Here is a 21,826-nt window from a genome sequence, read left to right as displayed (position 1 = left end):
TGAACGGTTTTAAAACTGCTAACAGGAGCCGAAGGGCTCAGGAGCCAAAGGGCTCAGGAGCCGAAGGGCTCAGGAGCCGAAGGGCTCAGCATGTAGAAAAACAAATTGAAGAGGTGCGCTCAGCACGTTAGCCTCCCCTCCGAAGTAATACCGGAAGGTGGTTCCGGAGGGTTATGGTACTAAACCTAGGAGAGTGTTTTTAGTGGGGAAAGCACTTTGTGGATCCCACACCGCGCCAAAAATTACACTGGCATGAGCATGAACATATACAGGCCAGTCTATGAAGATTTTTAAACTCCTAGTTGCATGAAAAAAAAAAAAAAAAAAACACACACACACACACACACACACACACACACACACAAGTAGAAAAGTCTTTCGAAGAAGTTTCAAAATAAACGTCCACATTCATAATGTCGAACAATTCAAAAAATATTTTAAGTTATGTCAAAAAGTTTCTATGTTTATTAGAATTGTATAAAACAGGCATAATGCCGACACTTGTAGTGACGAACCATACAAAGTTTGATTGAATATTACAAAAAAGTAACGTTTACATGAAAAAATGTGTTATCATAAGCATGAAACGAGTAAACGGTAATCCATCCTCGACTGAACACGAATATCTTTTCGCACTCACACAGCGCGAACAGCAAAACTTCTCGGCGCCTCAAAAACAAACCGTATTGCTTGGGCTTTCCAAAACACTGATCAGCAAAACCCACGAACCGAAAAGCAAACTCCCGGCGTCCCGAAAACGAAGCATCTTGCTTGGGCTTTCCAAAACACTGCCCAGCAAAACCCGCGAACCGAAATCCAAACTCCCGGTGTCCCGAAAACGAAGCGCCTTGCTTGGGTTTTCCAAAACACTGCCCAGCACAACACGCGAGCCGAAAACCGAATTCCCGGCGTCCCGAAAACGAAGTTGTCGTATTCCCATTGATAGTTCAACATTTTCAATATCCAAAACTTCACTTTTCGGGAAACGTGGTCACAATTTGTTTTCAATCGAACTCCAAAAATAAACGCGACTGTACTCGACAAATTTCGATCACTGAATCAGGAAGTGGGTACCGACGTCCAATAAGAGACTTTACTACATCCTAATTTTGTGCATATAATAGCTATCCTTTTCATAATAAATTCAACCTTCTTTTCTAAATAGGTTGTTCTTCAGAGCATTGCAATGTGGCTGTGTGAATCTAACAAAAATTAAGGGACAAATCCAAACAAAACTTATTATGTCAAAATTATTTGCTAGAAAACTAGCTGATGTTTTATCTTATAACATTTTAAAAATACATTGTTGAGCCAAACTCGTTAAATACTCATAGGAATCGTACAATTATCTCCCCACTATCTAGTAGTGGGTAGTGATCCATTCGGGGTAGTTTCATAGAGTCCTCTCATTTCGCCAACGTGCCTTTGGAGCCGGCCTTCTGATACCTGATAGCAATATTCTATTGCTACGATGAGTGCTCTAATTATTTAGGTTAGATTTATGGAAAAGCGTTTTGATTTTTCTAATCAGCAGAAGTTCTCCTAAAATGGTCGTAACAGCTACGGCAAATGATATGTAATAAATTGTTAAAAAACGTCACAATGTTTGACTTTCTTACCTTGTTACTCTGCTATAGTATTGTTCCGGGAGATAATGTATTATTTGTTACCTGTTATTGTCTAACTTGGTAGTCGAAGTTGTTCCGAATGATCCACAAAATAACCTTTGAAACATTAAAACCATCAATCTCAATCATTTCTATGGTGAATCAGTCCCTTTATATATTAAAAACAAAAACCCAGAGAAATAAAACCAGAATTAACAATCAAACCAACCAAGGGTAACGAATGCCAAGGGATGTCAGCGACAATATCCGCCTTTATAAACTAGAACGATGATGGCTAGGCACATGAGATGGTTTTCTTTCAACACATTCGCAACAGTGGTAAGCAGGTTTTTACTGATGTGATTTTTTATTGCTGTATAAAAATAAGATCTAAAATAAATAAGATTGCGCTTGAAAGCATACTTTGGTTTTTTCTTGTTCTCATTTTGAAACTTCCTACATTTTTAGAATAATCTGAATGTTTGTATCGCCCTATTCAGACACATTATGATGTACCGGGTGAGGTTTATTTTTAAATAAATTCTCCCATCGGTTTGATGACAAGTTCGTGGATCTGTAACAGTTAATCAACAAGTTAATTGATATGTTTTTGGGCGACTTCCGTTTGCTGGGCAAGCTTGGTGTACTCACTTGAACATTATCTGGCGTGGTTATGGCGTATAACACGGCGTCAGCCACATCCTCGGGTTTCAACTTTGGCATGTACTTTACGAGGTCGTTATCGCCAGCGGTATGATTGGCAACGATGTCACCTTCCACCAGCCCGGGACTGATGCTCTGAAATTGATGACCAGTAATATGTTAGAGCAATAAATGTTGAGTTTCGGATAACAGTGTTTCTCAAACAGATTGAGACATTTAAAATAAATAGTATGCGATGTAATCCCAGCTAAACTATTCGATATCGTACATGATCACCAGCATATGTGGCCATGCTAGCAAGCAGGACAGGATATGTTTTATGAGTAATGGGTGAACATAAATAATGGAACTTCGTTTTTATTTTATCAATTAAAACGAGCTATTTTATTTTACGTGACGTTTCAGCTATTAACTATAACTGATAGTGTCCTAAAAGCCGACAACCAAGAGTTGAACTACAACTTCCAGTCGCAAAAATTATGAACCCTGATCACACCATTAAGCACAGCATAATATGTTTTATTAGTTTGCATAAAAATAAGATTACATAACCTTATTTTCAGCGATATGTCAATCATTCATGTAATTATTTTGATACTGTTTTAAGCTGCCCTCAAATCTGTACTGCAAAGTGAGGTATGGGTTTCAATGATCAATTTGAGAAACGCTGCACCAGCAGATCAAGATTTATTAGTGAATTAGATCATCTTACCGATACTTTGACTTGCGCATCAAGATAGATTAATTCTTGACGGATGCACTCGGTGATCGCGGTGACGGCAAACTTAGACGCTGGATACATTCCATTCAGTGGTCTCGTCCCGGGCACTGCCTGGTGCACTTTATGGCCGAATATACTGTTCACATTGATTATATGTCCGTGAACATCCCGTTGCTTCATCGATTTGACTGCTTCTCGGGTGCAAAGGCACAATCCGATGATGTTAGTTTCCATGGTGGTGTACAAATCTTTGGTGTTATTTTTCTCCGTCAACAGACATTTGGTGATCACTCCAGCGTTATTGACCAGCAGATCGACTCCACCATAGGTTCCCTCAATCCATCCGAAAGCGTGTTTGACATCTTCCTCCACCGTGATATCACATTCGACGCAGTTCAGATTTCCGGCCACGTCAAACAGACTGGCACGCAGTTTTTCCACTTTGTCCCGCCTTCGGGCCAGGGCACAAACGATCATACCCGCTTTGACTAGTTCTTTTGAGATAGCTCCACCGATGGCTCCGCTGGCTCCCGTTACAACGGCCACTTTGCCTTCCCATCGTTTCATTCTCTCGCCGATGTTCATGTTGTGACACTGTAACGAGATAAAGTATTTGATTATTCCTCAAACAATATCAAAACAATTGGTGGAGATCCCCCAGTACCGGACAGCACCCAATACCGCACAATGTCTAAAGATTGAGAAATCATCCGATCAATATGATGTACAGTGCCGGATTTGGGCTTCTGTGGGCCCGGGTCTGAACTCTTGAGGGGGCCCCTGGTACAAAATGAGTGGAAAATGCTAAGTAATATGGAAATGAAATATTCGGAAAAATTAAAAAAAAATGTAATACTACATGCACGAATTTTACTATAACCACATCACTTCGTGAATGTTACGTAAAATAAATCATATGTATCAATCAATTGAAACGTCTTACACAATAGATGTTAAGATTGAATTTCAACTGAATCATTCTCAATCAAATTAAAAATATTCCTTTTCCAATCAAGACAATATGATTTTCGAGATTTGGATAACAATAATAAAAATGAACTAATATTTTTTCAATTTAATTTAATGAACTTGAATGTCATTTGTTATTGAAGAAATAAGCGATACGGTTAGCTTTGGTAATATATCGTGAGGTAATTTCTGATTCCCTACCTTTATTGTTAGAAAAAAAAGATCATTTCGTGACTCGATTAAACTTTAATCTTTGAAATACTCAATTTGTTTTGCATAACGGTAAAACAACAAACAATTATCAAGCTTTGTTTCAATCAGAAATTAAACTAATATTTAAACACAGGGAGCAATTGCTTTCAGAAAAATACATGAGCATCACTCGCGGTGTAATAACAACTTCCAGAACTAGCTACATAAGCTTTCTCCAAGGCTCATGTTTTAGTTCCTTACTTTATAATTACTGTTCGAGATATTGACAACAGTTTGTAAACACTATGCTCGCTTAGACAACCTGCAGATGCTATAGTTTCTGTAAATAGCTCTCGAGCAGAAATTTTGCAAAGTCCATAGCAAAATAACCTTGATATTTTATCCACTGGGGCTAGTAATTTAGGGATCGGTTTAAATATAGTTGTATTTAAATTCTGTAGATTTCAGTCAAAACTAAGGTCAATTTTAAACTTTAAGTAAAAATAGCAATATTTAAACAAAACCATGATAAAAATAATGCAAAATTTAAAAAAAACAGACACAAATTGAAAAGAGTAACAGTAAAATAAGGAAACATCAAATTTCTGCCAGAATTTCGATGTGTTTGATAAGTTGGTACACAGTTCGAACGAAACGTGTAAATTTCTGAGACATATAATGCACATAATTGGATCGTGGAATATCATGGATATTTACATGATATGTCATGTAAACTTCAATTATATGTCATGTAATCTAGCAGGATTTTGAGTGATTACATGACATATAACACATTTTTACATGATTTCAAACTGAAATTTACATGACGTCATGTTTACATCGCATAAATGAAGTTTACATGACGTGTAATCTTCATTATTTTTAACTGTGTAGTTTTAGTACTCTGACAGTAAAATTAAGAAAATGTATGAATTACCGAGTATCTTCGATTTTACTGCATCCTTCCAGAACATAGAGCACTGTAATTTAATCCAAAAGGCTGTTACTTGCTTTATATTAACCCGAGAAGATTTTCAAAGTTTTTGATGGTTTTCATTGGATCAAGGGTTTTTTTCCCAGCCTTGTTCCTGAAAGCAGTCTCGATGAGATTATCAAACAAAACATTAATGTTGCTAGTATTCAATCTACGAAGTATACCGTATCTACGCTAACGCAAACATGGATGGTTTTTATTGCCGAATAGAAGGACTTTCATTAAAACTGAAAAATACAGATGAAAATCGTATGAAATTTAATGCTAACTATAAAACGATATTTCCGATGCATTTTAAATTAAAGATCATTAATGTAAAGAATAATTCATCTTTCACTTTTTTTTTTTAATTCTCGGGGGGGCCCCTGAGCACCCCCCCCTCCCAAAATCCGGGCCTGATGATGTATTAGAAGAAAATAAAACTATTATGCAGAGTAATGTTTGCGTAACACAATGAATTTCATATGCATGCCTTTTTGGAAAAGTAGGAATGTTTGAAAATCTTTAAATAGTTGGCGAATTTCCTGAGGAAATTGCCTACTTTTAGGCGTATTACGCGGTTCAAGGTGTTTTTAATTTTGAAATAACTCAAAAAGAAAATGACTTGTAAGAGTTTGGTCTTCATATTCGGCTTCAGGGGCCCTGATTTTAGTAAGTAACGACATTTCCAATATTAGCGAACGTTGTTTACTTGGGTGATCAATGTTACCCCATATCAGCTGAATCAAAAAATCACTTAAAACATTTATTTAAACATGTTTAAATCTTTCGAAAAACAAAATAAAGTACATAGCTAGGAGCGGTGGGTGCCAGTACTTGTTTTAAAAATATGAAACTTGTAACATTTGTATTGTGAAATGAAAAATTTAAGAAAAACTAAAAAAATGATCAATGTTACCCCGGATTACGGTACCCAACATAGGCTACTTGATGAGATTCACGATTTTTAACTATTGTAATGAGAGAAGCCACGTAGTTTTCGCGAAATTCAAGCCTTATATTGCCATTCCTAGCCTTGATTATAATTATCTTTCTTACAGATTAATGATGAAATGACTGTCTAAATGATGGAAAAATCTTAGTTTGTGAGCTGCGTAAAGTAATGATCTTGTAATTTGGCAATTCCAGAACAAGCATTCATGGTTGGCCACTTTGCTAATCCAATATATGTTTGTCAATTCCAGTCATTATCAGTTTCTCCATTTAACCTTTTTTCCATTCATCCTTTTGTACATTCGACCTTTTGCCTATTCGACCTTTCGTTTTCCGATCTTTTGCCCATTCGATCGTTTGTCAATTCGACTTTTGCACCTTCGTCCTTATGTTCTTCGACCTTCTCTCATTAGACCTTTTGTCCTACAATAGCCCTGAACTATAGAAAATTCTAAAATATATAGTTTCCAAATCTGCAAGCGTAATTTACGATCTTCTTATTCATTCGTGGCGTTTCGTCCCAACAGAGAGAGAATCAGCTACTGAGCTTAGTGTTCTTATGAACACTTCCACAGTTAAGAGCTTTCTTTGCCCATTGACCCTTTTTGCATTCGTATATCGTCTTCCAACACGAAAAGATCCTCGGATTCGAATGCACGACCCTCAGCTTGGTCCTGCTGAATAGCGTATTTACCGCTACGGCTATCTGGGCCCCATTATATAAAAACAATAAACATGTATGGCTGCAGCCATAAGAAAATCTGAGCCGATGTACCTTCCCCGAGATACGGCTGTGATAATTATGTTCTAGGTTATGGCTTTTAGTCTGTTATGCTCAAAGACGAATTTTATGTTTTCATCCGACGTTTCGGACACATTTATTGTGGATTTTCCAAGGAATATGACAATGAACTGTTTATTTTGTGTTTCTATTATGTTAAGGTAACTTACTAAGGGGTCGTCCATAAATGACGTAGCTTTTTTGGGGGGAGGGGGGACTTCACGAATTTGTGACGATGTGTGACGAGGGGGAGTGAGGGGTCCTAGCTAGTGGACGTAGCATTTTGAATCACATCGGTAAAATGAAAGGCGCTGATAAAAATGACATACTATTATTTTTTATCAAACTTCTTTTTTCTTTGTTTGACTTAGAAAGTTGGGTTATAAAATGATGATTCAGCTTCAAAACATTCAATCTTAGATTTTCTTGATAAGTGCATTCAAACAGATTTTTTTATTGCTGTAAATAACTATGTGAAATTTTATTCATGTCTTGATAAATCAATTTAAAAATAAACAAGTTTAAAGTTAAAAAAATTATTCAAAAACAACGTTTTAACGATTTTGAAAACATTATTCTAGTTCTTTTCATATTTTCTGTAAGAGCTTATTTCTTAAAAAAAAAACATTTGTTCGTTTTGGCACATATTACATTGAAACAAGATATTTATTTCGTGAATTATGCTTTCAATGTTGCAGAAGATCTTAACCCAATTTCATCGATTTGTTTTGATATATCAATAATCTTCATGGAATAGCCTGAATACAACTTGATGAAAAACCTGGTTAACAGATTCGAGTGTTATCGAAATTATTCTATCATTCAATTTTCTTAATAACTAGGTAATTTGAAGAAAGATTATTCTTAGTCTTTATTTGTTTTGTTATAGGCTGTGTAGGATTATTTCAGTATGGGGATAATGATGTTAAGCTGAAATATTAATAAAGATGAATAATTTGTATAATAATCGCTAGGATCTTCTGAACATTCCAAATATTACAAGCGTAATCTTTTCTACATCTGGTTACTGATTTCTAAATGGATTTGAATTTGGATAATAATGACGAATAGCCATTTCAAATTAAGATATGCTGTTGATCAATTTCATTTAAATATATTCCCTAACAACGAATAATTAAAAAACAATCCTCTAATATAAAGATTTTTTTTTTCAACCTATTATAAAATCTATTGTACCTCAACTCGTTACTGTTAGCTTCATCAATGTAATCAATGATTTGTTTTTCTACATTTTCAGCTGTAAACTTGTTCTTCATGATAACAACAGCAAAAGTAATACAATTTGGACAACAACTTAAACAGGAAAAAGTTTATTCAAAACTGTTTTCCAAAATAGTTTTGAGCGCTACTGCATATCAAACTTTTAATCGTTACATTATCCTTACGTTTCAGACAGTAATTAATACCAAACTTTGTATTGAACTTCTGAATTCCATTTCTTTGTTTTGATCCAACTGCTAAGAAAAACAAATTAAAAAAAGAGTGGGGGGGGGGGGGGTTGCTTGATATGCTACGTATTTTCCAAGGGGGGCTATCAGCATTTGTGACGAAATGCTACGAGGGAGAGGGGGTGTAAAAAATCATTGAAAAAATGCTACGTCATTTATGAACGGCCCCTTATTTTTTGAGAATAAACATATTTCAAGAAAACTCACATGGGCATTCATGCGTAGTAACATACGTTATTTCTAAATCAGGTAGGCTGTGGGGTGTCAGTCACAAATTTTTACACTTCCTTTGCTCATTCAAGTTTCAAAGTAAGATCCGGTAAGACGCCGTTCACAGTTTTAAGCCAACCCGAGGAGGAACAAATAACTCCCCAATAACTTATGCATACCCAATAATGGTGTCATACCAAAATTAGGTATTGTTCAGTTTTCAAATACCTTAATTTGGTATTATAATGTTATTGAAAAAAAATTTAAAACAAATAAAAATATTTCATTGAGGTATTAAACAGCTATTGAGGTCTGCTGGAGGTATTGAACTACTGTTGAAAAATGGCACTTTTATATGAAAATCCTTCAAGTATTATTGAGGTTTTACAATACCTGACACAGTTATCAGTTTGGTGTTCGTACAATATGCTTGAGATATTATTTGAGTATTTTATCTCTTATGCAGGGCTCATTCATACCTCATTCAGGTTGTAAGTATTGGAAATTATCGGGTATGGAATACCTTAGTTTGGTATTCAGAAGATATTTTCTTCTACTCGGGTATTAGTCATTCGTGTGCTGAATTGTCTACAAATATGTATACACGAATCGCTCCATAACATAAAGGCTAATATTTTTAAAGCTAAACGATCACTTCGACATCTGGTGGCTTTTATAAGAACCGTCGAAAATGAGGTTGGGTGGAGACCCAAGCAAAGTCCAACATCAAAATGAAAGCAAGTTGAAAACATATATTGTTTCCGCATCAAGTTGATATCATAATTTGATATCAATTTATCAATGAAATATTCGATATCATATTTTGTTTTCTTTCTGCTATCATTTTAAATTTTTACTTATATTATCTTTTTATTTAATTATAAATTTATTCATGCTACATGTTTAAATACAACGAGAATATAAAAATAAAGCACTTATTTAGTCGCAGCCATGTTTCAATATCAATCGAAAATATGTATATCTCAGCGAGTTCTCAATTTGCTTTCAATGACAGCAGAAACTGTTTTCAATTTGCTTTCACTGACAGCAAAAAGAGTTTTCAATTTGATTTCATGGGAACATTTTTCTGCTCTCAGTTTTGATATTTTAACCGTTAAAACGACCAAAATGACAACAAACTGAGTTATCAAAATCCGCGACAGCACAACATCATAATTAGTTTTCAATATGATCTCAAGCTTTGCTAGGGGAACGCACCGTGTGCACTCAAGGAAGGAGCACACAATTTTGACTTTTTCTCGGAATTGTTATTTTGTAGACGCTTGGAGCTCATTGAAAAACATGACAAACTTTTTTTTTTCGAAAATGTACAGGTTCAGTTATTGCTCATGTGCGATTAGTGGGTTCTTCAAACGGATGTAGAACCAGAACTTAGTTGATTAAGTCATTAAGAAATTCAAAGCAATTGAATAAATGACATTTGAATGCAATCCTACATCATATTTGATAACGCCCAAAACAGTACTGAAAAGTGCAACTTTTTGATACTGATATTAGTCCTGAAGAGTAGCAATTTTCAGCACTGTTTCTTTCAGTAGGAAAAGTAGGCTGATTTGCAACGTAACTGCTAAAACAGTATTGTTATAACTGTTTAGCAATCAAAATGCGAATTCGTTTATATCTGTTTAGGGTGACACGGGAGGCCGTGTTATTTTCCCTATTATTTGTCTTAACCTAACAATTATCATCAAAACTTTGCAGAAGCAAATCTCGAGTTTTAATGAACCGATGAAGCTGAAAATGGAATGGGTTGTGGACTACGTTATAGAATTATAGTGATATTTTTTTCGCATCGTTATATGGAGTGGTTCTTGAGATTTGCTTCTTCAAATGGATAGGATGAGTATGATTACGTCCCGTGCGGCCTTAAACATCTTATGCAAATGTAGCAAAACAACATGTCATCGCTTGTGTCAGCAGTGTTGTGAAAAACTCAATTTCTAATACTTAACTCACGCTTGAGATTTTCCATGCGAGAGTTGTCAATCACGAAATTCAGCAGTCAAAAAATCTTGGATCTATCAACACTGGCACCTTTTAGACTCACTGTCTCGTATTTCCACAGTATACTCACACACGGTAATAATTTCTTGTAAGTCTGGTAAAATTATAGTAATCCTTTCTAACGTAAACAACAACATTCGGGTTTCACGAGTTTTTGAAGGGTTTTGCGACTGAATCATTTTTTACGGTTTGAGTTGATTGAGTAATTTTGCATCAAAATCTCAAGCGTGAGATTTGCGAAGCAGATCTCTAATGAGTTTGCTCTCACGGGAGAGCGTATTGATTGAGATTTGAGTGTGTGTCTATCAACACTGGCTATGAGTAAATTTACGGTGAAAATGGTTAAGTAATCAACTATATTCATTGGACACCTAACAGAAAATTATTATCAAAACACAACATGTCAAGGTAGCTGTTTAAGTAAAAAATAGTGTAAAGAAAAAGTTTTGTTTCTGCTGACGCGTTGACTACACCTATCAATATTTTGTCGAAAAAATGCATCAATTTTTATTTACAGGCAAACAGTTTAAACTGTTCAAACTAAAAAGACTTTAAGAAATTTATAGGTAAAACCAATTTTGAGTGTTTTCCAAAAAAAATATCACAGCTCAAACATACTTTTTAGACTTCTAGAACGAAATTTATATCATCAAGTTTAGGTTTGCAAACGAATAGTTTAAAACAGATTTTTCGTCTTAGCGCAGAGTGAGCGGAATGCTTTTTCTCGGTTGTTTCTTATTGGTTCAAAAAGAAAGAAATTTTTGGTGAAAAGACGAGTGGTCAAGTTCCAGAAGCTCATATTAATGTCACAGTGTTAGTTTACTTCGCACGGATTTGTTTCATAGTAACTCGCTTAAATGATACGTTATCGTTGAGGGGAGTTCTGTTTGATCTTTCGACCTTGACGCTTGCTTTTGCCGGAGCGAGCGACGAGGGCAGGATCAAACATGTCGCGCGTCGATCTCGTAAGTGAAAAAGTGGCGTGATCGGGGAGTTCTGTTGGAGTAAGTTAAAAAGTGCCGCGATCGGTTCGTTCTTTTTGATCTTTCGACGACCTTGATGCTTGGTCCTGGGCAGTACATCAAGAAAGCCCGAGCTGTCGTCCGTGTTTTTTTTTTCGGGTCGCGCGCCTATTTTTTTTTTTCTGAGTGCTAGCCGAGCAAACGAGTGAAGCTGAAAGTGGATTGTGGCTGCTCAGTCAAGGATAACGGATCAATTGGTGAGCTCGTTTCATGCTACTATTTCTAATCTATAAAATAGGTATGACTGCACATTTAATCGTTACAATGGTGGGATGTAAAAATGATGTTTCAACAAACTATGGATGGTTCGTCACTGTGAGTGTCGACACAAACTCTGATTCATGATTTATTTATGTTTAACATTTTTTTTTTCAGAACTCCCCTTATATACCTTTATTTTTGTAATTAAAAAACTTTGAATGGTTCGACACTACAAGTGTAGACTTGCGAAAGGTTCACTTTATTCAACAAACTTTGGATGGTTCGCCACTGTAAGTGTCGGCATAAGAATAAGAGTGTTCTATGATGTCCCAACCAATTGAGTCTTTTGTTTCCTTTCAAATGAGTAAAATATAATAACACATGCTTTCGTACTGACAGCTGTAGGAATGTTACATTTAGGTATTTGTTCAACAAACTTTGAATGGTTCGTCACCTCAAGTGTCGGCATAATTTTCCTCTACATAGAAATTATATGAACAATTATATTTACGTATAAGCATGTATATATCTCACAAATCATTGTTTATCATGGTCTAATCGCTTATCAAAGTGAATCCTTGACCCAACGATCCTCCCCATTAACAAACATCCCTCCCAGTAACCTTTGTGGAGATGCAGAGGCAAACACGGTCTCCAAATAGCAAAGGTTACACACTAACATTCCTTCCCTCAATCCCACCTGACTGCAAGGACGTGGCCGGCGCCGTTATTGACCTTGTATAAATAGAGGCACTGAATTATGCACACTGAAGAAGATTATGGCCAATCCCAGCTGAACTTCTAGTTGATTCTTTGTGCATTTTCACTGACTTCGGTCAATCACGGAATAGCAACCATTGATATGTGTGGTCAGTCTAAGCTAAGCTAAATGATACGTTATCGTTGAGGGTGAAATACTTCGACGACATCGTTTTGACGATCAGCTTCACAAAGATAAAAAAAAACAGGTGAAATCTTCTCGTGATGGATTGTATCATTTGATTATATTTATAATATTATATTAATTTTGTGTTGGGTGGGACAATCAGGGCACCCAATTGAAGCGAGATAGATAGGAGAAGTGAAACTGTCAACTTTCTATCCATTTCGTGGAATAAGGGCGGGCTCTCCTTCCCATCTATTGGGTCTTTCTGGCAAACATGGGCTTGATTGCAGTGCTGGGAATGGTAATAGTAGTAGGCTTGAATTTTCGCGAAAATCACGTGGCTCTCCCAGTACAGTAGTTCAAAAACGTGAATCTCATCAAGTAGCCTCTGTTGGGTGCACGAATTTTCTAAATCATGAGTGTCATTGAAGGCCCTAAATGCGGGAAATGCAGCGGGAAATAGAACATTTTTCTACAGTAATTTTGGGTTGCCCTTAGCAACGGGTGTTTTGCAATTTTCAAGGCATTTTGCCTACAGCAGCGATGGGCGTGAGTTTCATTGGCTTCGCTGACTGTGATTGGCTTTGTTTGGCTACTGTAGAGTGAATTTCAGATTTTTTCCCAACCCTGCTTGATTGTACAAATATTTGTGTAAACTTACATTTGGAAGGAGATTCTTCTTCTCCTGCAGGTTTCGCGTATGTGTCTTTGCTTATGGATCCGCCATTCATTTTTGACTCTTCAGACAGGAGTATGATTGAATACAAAAAGTCATACAACAAATTGTTTTCTAAGAATAGGCCATTGCTACCGATGTATACCTTGCAACAATATCATACTAACGAATAATTTAAATCAATGAGGGTTTTCTCATATTTTTGGCAAAAGAAATTTTGAGTTTAATTTAAAATTTTCATTTCATCCCATATATGTTCAGCGATATTCTATAATCAAATAAATACCAAAGAAATAAGGTGTTTTTTATGAATTTCTATGTCTGCTTAAATATGTTCACTGGACTTGTCCAAGCAATTTTTTATCAAAAATCGCCATGAATTTTGATTTACATGCAAATAGGTTAGAAACCTAAAGTGTTTTGTAGTTTTGTTTTTGAATAAAACAAAACAGTAATGACCCGATTTTGTCAGCCCCCGATTTTGTCTACCTCCGATTTTATCTTCCCTCGATTTTAGCACCCATTTTGACCCGATTTTGTCTACTTCCGATTTTAGCTTCCTTTTTTCCCGATTTTGTCAGCCTAAAACTGATATTTATTTAAATCAGAGTAAGCACGTCTATACTGGCAATGTTGGGTGCATTAAGTCGATTATGACCTATTATCTAAAGACCGAAATTTCGAATTTTGAAATTTTAGATAATTATGCAAGAAACTGATCAATTTTACCTTGGATAACGGTACAAAGAAAATGGAAGTTTTTTTTTCTTTATTAACGTGAATTTTAACACATATGGCTAGTTCTTCACTCAAAATGGAAGTGAAAAAACAATGTTTATATTAACAAAATCATAGAACTAAGTCCTAAAGTAAAAATGAAACTTGAAACCAGTCAAAATTTTTTTTCCGTTTTAAGCTCTTTCCCGATTTTGTCAACCTTAAATGCAGCATGGGGCTGACAAAATTGGGACATTACTGTATAAATAAACATTTTGAGGGTAATCAATAATTTATATTTCTATCCGAAAATATTCACTGGGCTACTGCAGTAAAATTGATGCCAAGGAAACTACATGTCATCGCTTTGAATTTGGTTTTTAAGCAAATAGTTTAAAATAAAGTGTATTTAATACTATTTTACTAGTGAGATAAATGTTGAAAATATTTCTGCTAGAACATTTTCACTGCGCTTCTACAATAATTTTCATGCCAAAAACACTACAGTATTGGACAAAACATTTGCAGCTTTTTCGATTTTTAATACAAAATGATCAATTTTGGTAGGCTGTATCTCAGTTATTTGTTTACCGATTTGAATGAAATTTTCACAGGAAGTCAGACATAACTTGCATTTCAACATATATTTTCGAACGATTTTTCCATTTACGAGTTCACAGAAACAATTTGACTGAAAATAATTTTTCAACAAATTTTAATAATTTACGTAACTTAAAAAGCTGAAGAAAGAGATAAGTAAACGAAAACTCAAATATAGAACCAAACCATTTAATTCCGCTTGAGTTTGTATCCTTTGACAGATGGGGAGTCGGATCCTATTCTTGGCACTTTTGATTCACTTCGGCAGTGGAATTTTTTGAAAACTACTGAGCTCATATTTGGCCACAATATGCGTCGTGTTGAGATGCTTCTTGTTGCAAAGTTCCACACAATTTGGCTGAGAAAACCCCTCATACCAAAGTTAAACATGGAAGTACCCAAGTAGCTCTGCACCCTACGCATGTTTCGACTAAGTTGAGTTTAGTACACGACACTGAAGACGGTTGAGGAGTTAAATGGTATAGTTCTTAATTTCGTTTTTCGTTTATTTATAGGTATTCCACTAAACAGCTCGAAGATTTATTATCAGTGAAAAATAGTTTAATGGTATCTTGAGCTGTTTTAGATATAGACAAAATGTACAAGTTTGCTGAAAACAGTTTTTGTGTAGAAATTTCTTATTTTTAGATAAATCGCTTCTAACTTTTCGTCATAAATGTCACTTTAGTCAAACCGTTATAACTTTTGAATTCGTAGTTGGAAAAATCGTTCAAAAATATATGTTAAAGTTATTTCTGACTTCCTGTGAAAATCTCATCAAATCGATTTATAATTAACTGTGATCTAGCCTACCAAACTTGATCATTTTGTGTGGAAAACCTGAAATGTGGCAAATATGTTGTCCAATACTAAATAGGTATGTCATCGCTTTATTTTATTGTTGAATGTATTTTCAAAATGCTGAGATGCGTCTTTTGCTAAATAACATTGTGTAGACGTATTTATCATTGATTTTGAATGATGCTCGATTCCATTGCTTAAAGAATTTTCGAAATCGCATGGAAAACAACATAGATAACCCCCAAAAAAAGTCTAACTTTGGCAATGTACACTAAGTTAGACTTTTTCTGGGGGTTGGATTTTCAGGTATAAGATACATTTGTTCATGCTGTAGTGCTGTTGAAAGGATTCCAAAATATAATGTTTACTGAGTGGGAGATATAAGGTCTAAACTTGTTCATCATTATATTTTGTGTCGTTTTCGAGTTATTTGCGCAAATCACTTTCCTCAAAATAGGACTTTAGGCGTAAATGGGTCAACTCAAAAGCGGTCGCGCATTCAGCCGTCACCAGCACCAGCTCGCTCGAATTATGTAGGAAAAGCGAGCTGTTGTCAAGGTACGTGTACTCAGTAAATTATTAAAAATCATGAGTTATATAAACTCATATGTGTTATTCATTAAAATATTTCACTATCGATGGCAATATATACCCCCTGTTTTCAATCATTCTTGGAAGATGTACTAATTTACACGCCCCTTATTGAGGTGAGGATGAATCGAAGCCAAACTCTTAAATTTTCAAGAGCAAAAATCTGGAGAACCAAACATCCGTTTAAGCTGAAAACTCAATCGCTGGTAGTGACCAATCGATTAAGTTTTCAGCTCAAAAAAGTGTTTGGTACTTCAGATTTGTGCTCTTGAAAATTTGAAATTTCGCTTCGATTCCTCTTCACCTTAAAAACCAACAGTTAAAAAAATTAAAAAACCGTGGTAGGTTTCGATTACATTCCTGTTACAAATATGTCCGTAGGTGTACGTCGTTCGGACTGGAATTTCAGAATCATTTAGTTGAACTCAAATATCCAATCCGATTTATAATGTTTAACCTTCGTATCTTATTCAACTAAAGGCAAACTGCAGGCTGTTTGGGGCACGTCAGGAGTTTATCATCAATGTTAACTTCCTTTTCCCGATCAGCCTAGATAGCCGCGTAGTGTCGGTAGCGGTTGTTTAATTTGGCTAAGAATGCACACTACGGACTGCCTAGTCCGGTGGTAAAAGTCCACCTAACAGGTTCATGCGGCTTTAAGCTTACCGTGCCTAAGAATGAATGGTCAGGGGGGTCTAAATAAAATCCAACCGCAAACGGAGCCTGTGGAGTATCAGGGCGCCCTCTATAGTATTATGCTCTTCCATTTCTACCCTGAGCAATGGTGCAGGTGACCTTCTGTTTATCCGAGATAATCGGCTGCCCTTCTTCAGTCTCAAGCCTGAGGCTAAATTTTCAATATGTTGTAGTTTAGTTTAAATTTTCACCATTTTAGTTTAAATTTTCAATTTGACTCAGTTTGTTGCAAAAATAGATTTTCATTTGATTTCATGGAAACATTTTTCTGCTCTGAGAGTGTTTCCATGAAATCAAATTGAATAGCATTTTAGCTACAGTTAAAGCAAATTGTAAACCGTTTCTGCTATCATGGACAGTAAATTGAGAACTCACTTAGATATACATGTTTTCGTTTGATAAAGAACCCGAGCAAAGTCCAACATCAAAACGAAAGCAATTTGAAAACATATCATGTTTTCATCACAAAGTTGACCTCATAGTTTGAAATCAAAATCTCATTATTATATTTGATATCATATTTACTTTTCTTTCTGCCATCATTTTAAAATTTAGTTATGTTTAAATTTTTAATAATTATGAAATTATTGGAAGCTACATGTATAAAGGTTATGAGAATCACTATATATAGTATATTATAAACCATTTATCTTGTTACAAGCAGTGCTGGGAATGGTAATAGTAGTAGGCTTGAATTTTCGCGAAAATCACGTGGCTCTCCCAGTACAGTAGTTTAAAAACGTGAATCTCATCAAGTAGCCTATGTTGGGTGCACGAATTTTCTAAATCAGTAGTGTCATTGAAGGCTCTAAATGCGGGAAATGCAGCGGGAAATAGAACATTTTTCTACAGTAGTTTTGGGTTGCCCTTAGCAACGGGTGTTTTGCAATTTTCAAGGCATTTTGCCTACAGCAGCGATACGCGTGAGTTTCACTGGCTTCGCTGACTGTGATTGGCTTTGCTTGGCTACTGTAGAGTGTATTTCAGATTTTTTCCCAACCCTGGTTACAAGCTTGTTTTGTTATTAAACTCAAAAGTGTATTTCGCAGTGAGTTCTTATATTGCTCTCAATGATAACAGAAACAGTTTTCAATTTGCTTTCACTGGTAGCAAAAATATATTCATAATAATGCGAAAAGTGAAAGCCATAAAATCACATTTATTCATAATAGATTCACTATAGTTTCAACTTGATTTCATGGGTACATTTTTCAGCTCTCAGTTTTGATATTTTAACCGTTAAAACTACCAAAATGACAACAAACTGAGTTATCAAATTCCGCGACATTACAATATCAAAATTAGTTTTCAACATGATCTCAAGCTTTGCCTGGGAAACGAGTCTGCGTCAAGATGATTGCTTTATTTTTATATTCTCATATTGTTTATATATGTAGCACAAATAAATTTATAATTTATTAAAATTATAAATTTAACTTAAAAAAAATGGTAGCAGGACGAAAACAAAATATGATATCGAATGAATTACTGATAAATTGATATCGAATCATGATATCAACTTGATGCCGAAAACAAGATATGTTTTCTATTTGTTTTATTTTTAATGTTGGACTTTGCTTAGGTTGGTTGATTCAATTCGCAGAAAAATTTGTTTTTTTCTCTGTCAGCCTACCGCATCTTTTAAAAAATGCACGAATCCATTTCGGTAAATGCACCAAAGCTCCAAAAATGCGTTCCGTTTTACGAAGGATTTGTATATTTTTTAATCAATGTCGATTCTTAATACAAAATGAATAGATTTCCTTTGCTTGTTACAATAAAATAACTATGAATTACATATTTCGCTTTCGTTATATGAAGCAACATTTATTTTCAATGTACCTTAGCCTGTAATGCTTCGGAAAAACTTTGTCCATAATTTTTCAAATCTATGATTTCTCGACACTCAAAAAGTAAAAAGATCGTGAAAATTCCAGGAAAGTTAGCTCCATAGCTGACGGGTGAACAACGACCTGCTGCGAAAAAGAAACCTAGAAATCCAATTGGTACTGATAGAAAACATCTATGGAAACTTATGGCTACGATTGTTAGTGGGTTTATTGCCGACACTGTTTTTTTTCTGGAAAAATATTTCCGAAAGCCCTTCATTCTATTAAGTTGGTTACACACATTTTTATTAGTATTTATACCATTACATTATTTATGATGACTAAAATAAATGACGAATTTTAAACCACATATACACCATTAGCAAATTTTCAGTAAAAAATAAAAGCGATTGTGAAATCAAAAGTGTATACATCTCTTTAAAGAAATTCCTAATATTTTGAATATCTTCATTTGTAAGCAATGAACAGAAAAAACGGTAGATTCTAATGCCGCCGGTCGAGGATCTTTTCTAGTTGGAAATTTAGTCAACTTCCTTTGGCATCATTTATCTTCGTGCGCACATTCATGAAAATGCAGATGAAGCACAATCCGTAAAAATTCGTAAAAATGTACGAATATTTAGAGATATAGTGCATTCGACAAAATGGGTTCATACATTTCATAAAAGAAACGATAGTCTGCGATAAAACATAAGATTTTTTACGAAATGAGTCTACCCAATTATTTCGTAACAGAAAACAACAAATGATTTTGATAATAAAATTAAATAACAAAAAGTATTTTCACGAATATTTCGTTCTGTTGTTTAATCGCGAGTTTGTGTCAAGCTCAAACATTTTGTATGATGAATTAAATTGGCATGTGTGCAAAATATCATTTTCAAAAAATTATTTTAGAAAAAAAAACACAAAAAGCTGTTTTCTGTATTTGATTTTTTTTTCAAATCCGTTAATGAAAATTGTTTTCACTATTGAACGATTCAATCAATAAAAATTTCCGAGTTAAACATTTTTGAGTGGTGTATAAATCTCGATAATTTATGTCTAAAACTTGACCTTTTTCAGTTCACATAATTGATTTGACAATAAATGGGAAAAAAATCAATAAACTTGCAGATCCAGCATCTTGCATTATTTTTATTTAATTTAGATACAGTTCTTATGGGGCTTCAGCCTTTTTATCGTTTGCACTCATCCATATTCCCAATAGTATCAATCTGAGACTGGATATCTCTATCTCGATCTAAGTCACTCATTTATTTCAGCAACCATAAACTTTTTGCTTTCACGCTTCACTGATTAGCTACTTTCATGCTTATTCGACTCGTTTCTTGAACTAATTTAAATTTGAGTTTGTTTGAATGTTTTCAAAATTACACTGAGACACATCACAATGTAATTCTTTTGTGCTATTGTATATTCTTCTTTTAATTAATTTTCACTGCATATCCCATTGTACATAGTAGTTTGGTTTATGTGTCTGCTCGATACTCGTTGTTTAAATCTCATATCGAAAAAATTTCCATAATGTCGGTTCATGTGCTCTTCTTATCCACAACAGTCCATATCATATTTCACCGTGTTTTTGATGTATACTAATCTCAGCAATCACTCATACATCATTTCTTCACCGTTACTTCATTAACGTTTAACAGACAGCATGATAATTTGTAGAAATTTATATTTATACGAAACAAGCAGCAAATATTTTACACTTGAACACAAGACTCACATTGCTTCCGAATTATTTATGACGCACAAATGTCTGCGGTTGAGATTTTGTAAGAATTCGAGCCGTTATCTTACGACGCCGCGGTACCACGGAACATACGGTCAAGACTATCCACGACGAAATGGTCCTGGTGGTCCTAACCTGGTACTATTTATATAAGATTTGCCGAAGCTCGTAATACGCTTTACCACCCAGCCCAGGGGTTCTCGCTCTATCCTGACGCAGATTCAAAGTAAATCTCAACGCGTATGAAGGAGTTTCACCTCACCAATCTATTAATGTGGTGAAGTAAGTGCACTTCTGCTAGCGCCACGATGAGCGCTTAGATTAAATATGTGAGTAGAAAATCATGTCTCAAGAGACTGAGAGCATATCGAATTAGTGGGATTGACTTGTCCTCTCAGGAAAAGTGGCAGATCGCTGTAGGACTTTGGTTAACTGCTCGTAAATTTGCCATAAAATTTGATCCACCGTCAATCATGGCAGCTGACAAATATTCTCACTTTTGCTTTTACATACCGCGTTTAATTAAATACATGAACGTGACCCCAGGCAACAACCTGTTTGCAAATATGTACACCAAGTGTACGGAAGAGTTCCTAACAGAGTGGAAAGAAATTTTCACAGACGATTTATTGACGAAAGCGTGCAAAACAATTTTCAATGAAACGAGGTAAATCAGACCGCGTATTTTTCTCATGTATCCTCAATCCCATGTCATGCCGTTACAGCATCCAACTCGGTCGTGTGACTGGTGTCTTGTATATGGGATAAGCAGGGGTGACTGAAGGGATTTTCTAAGCTTGAAATTAACATATCCCCATTTCTTTTTATAGCCTTAGAAGCCGCCATTAATTAAAATTGTGATTTGTGTTTTAAAATAATCACTCTATAGTGACCGTCCATATGTATCTAGAACGTGGACAAGTAAGAGGAGAGTAGGGATTTAGAAGCGCATGTAAACAGACAGGGAAATAGATATCAATTGAAAGGAACTTTGCGTCGCCACTGATTCATTTTACGTCATTCCGATGCAATATGAGATATCGGGGGCATGGCATACGCCGATTAGATTCAATTCGAAATATTTGGTAATCGATAAAAATAAAAATAGCATAGTGTTTGTACGTCACGAAATGGCTTGAGAGCGGAACAACAACAATTCACAATACCGTTATTTCGGGTGAAATTGATCACTTTTCACGGTTTTTCTTGTCTGATTTCTATAATGTAGACAATGCCAAACAACTGAATGCAGGAAAACAAGTATGAAGGTGAGCCTCATTGACTCAAGTATCGAAATTTTCTAACAAATGTAATTTTAGTGCTTAAAATATGTGTAAAATAAAAACTCGGGAGATCTCATTTCGGGGTGAAATTGATCACTTATCAATGCCATTATTGTTAGTTCTCAAAACAGCTTTACTTAATAAATTTGAGCTCCCTGAATCCGAATATGCTTGCCAAATTCTTAACAATACAATATTTAT

The 21,826-nt window shown here is 35.1% G+C and overlaps 1 protein-coding gene across 1 annotated transcript; it reads right to left on the bottom strand.

The window, feature by feature from the left end:
- Positions 1-1,951: 1,951 nt before the first annotated feature.
- LOC5572258 (farnesol dehydrogenase-like) lies at positions 1,952-20,477 on the bottom strand. Its single transcript, XM_001653893.2, has 4 exons — positions 20,337-20,477; positions 2,983-3,585; positions 2,259-2,405; positions 1,952-2,181 (listed from the first exon to the last, which is right to left on the bottom strand). The coding sequence occupies exons 2-4, from the start codon at positions 3,574-3,576 to the stop codon at positions 2,140-2,142; spliced, it is 783 nt and encodes a 260-aa protein (XP_001653943.1). The 5' UTR covers positions 3,577-3,585; positions 20,337-20,477; the 3' UTR covers positions 1,952-2,139.
- Between the last annotated feature and the right edge of the window lie 1,349 nt (positions 20,478-21,826).

This window comes from Aedes aegypti, chromosome 3 (assembly GCF_002204515.2).
Source record: "Aedes aegypti strain LVP_AGWG chromosome 3, AaegL5.0 Primary Assembly, whole genome shotgun sequence".
NCBI classification, from domain to species: domain Eukaryota; kingdom Metazoa; phylum Arthropoda; class Insecta; order Diptera; family Culicidae; genus Aedes; species Aedes aegypti.
This window is presented reverse-complemented; position numbering and strand designations above follow the sequence as displayed.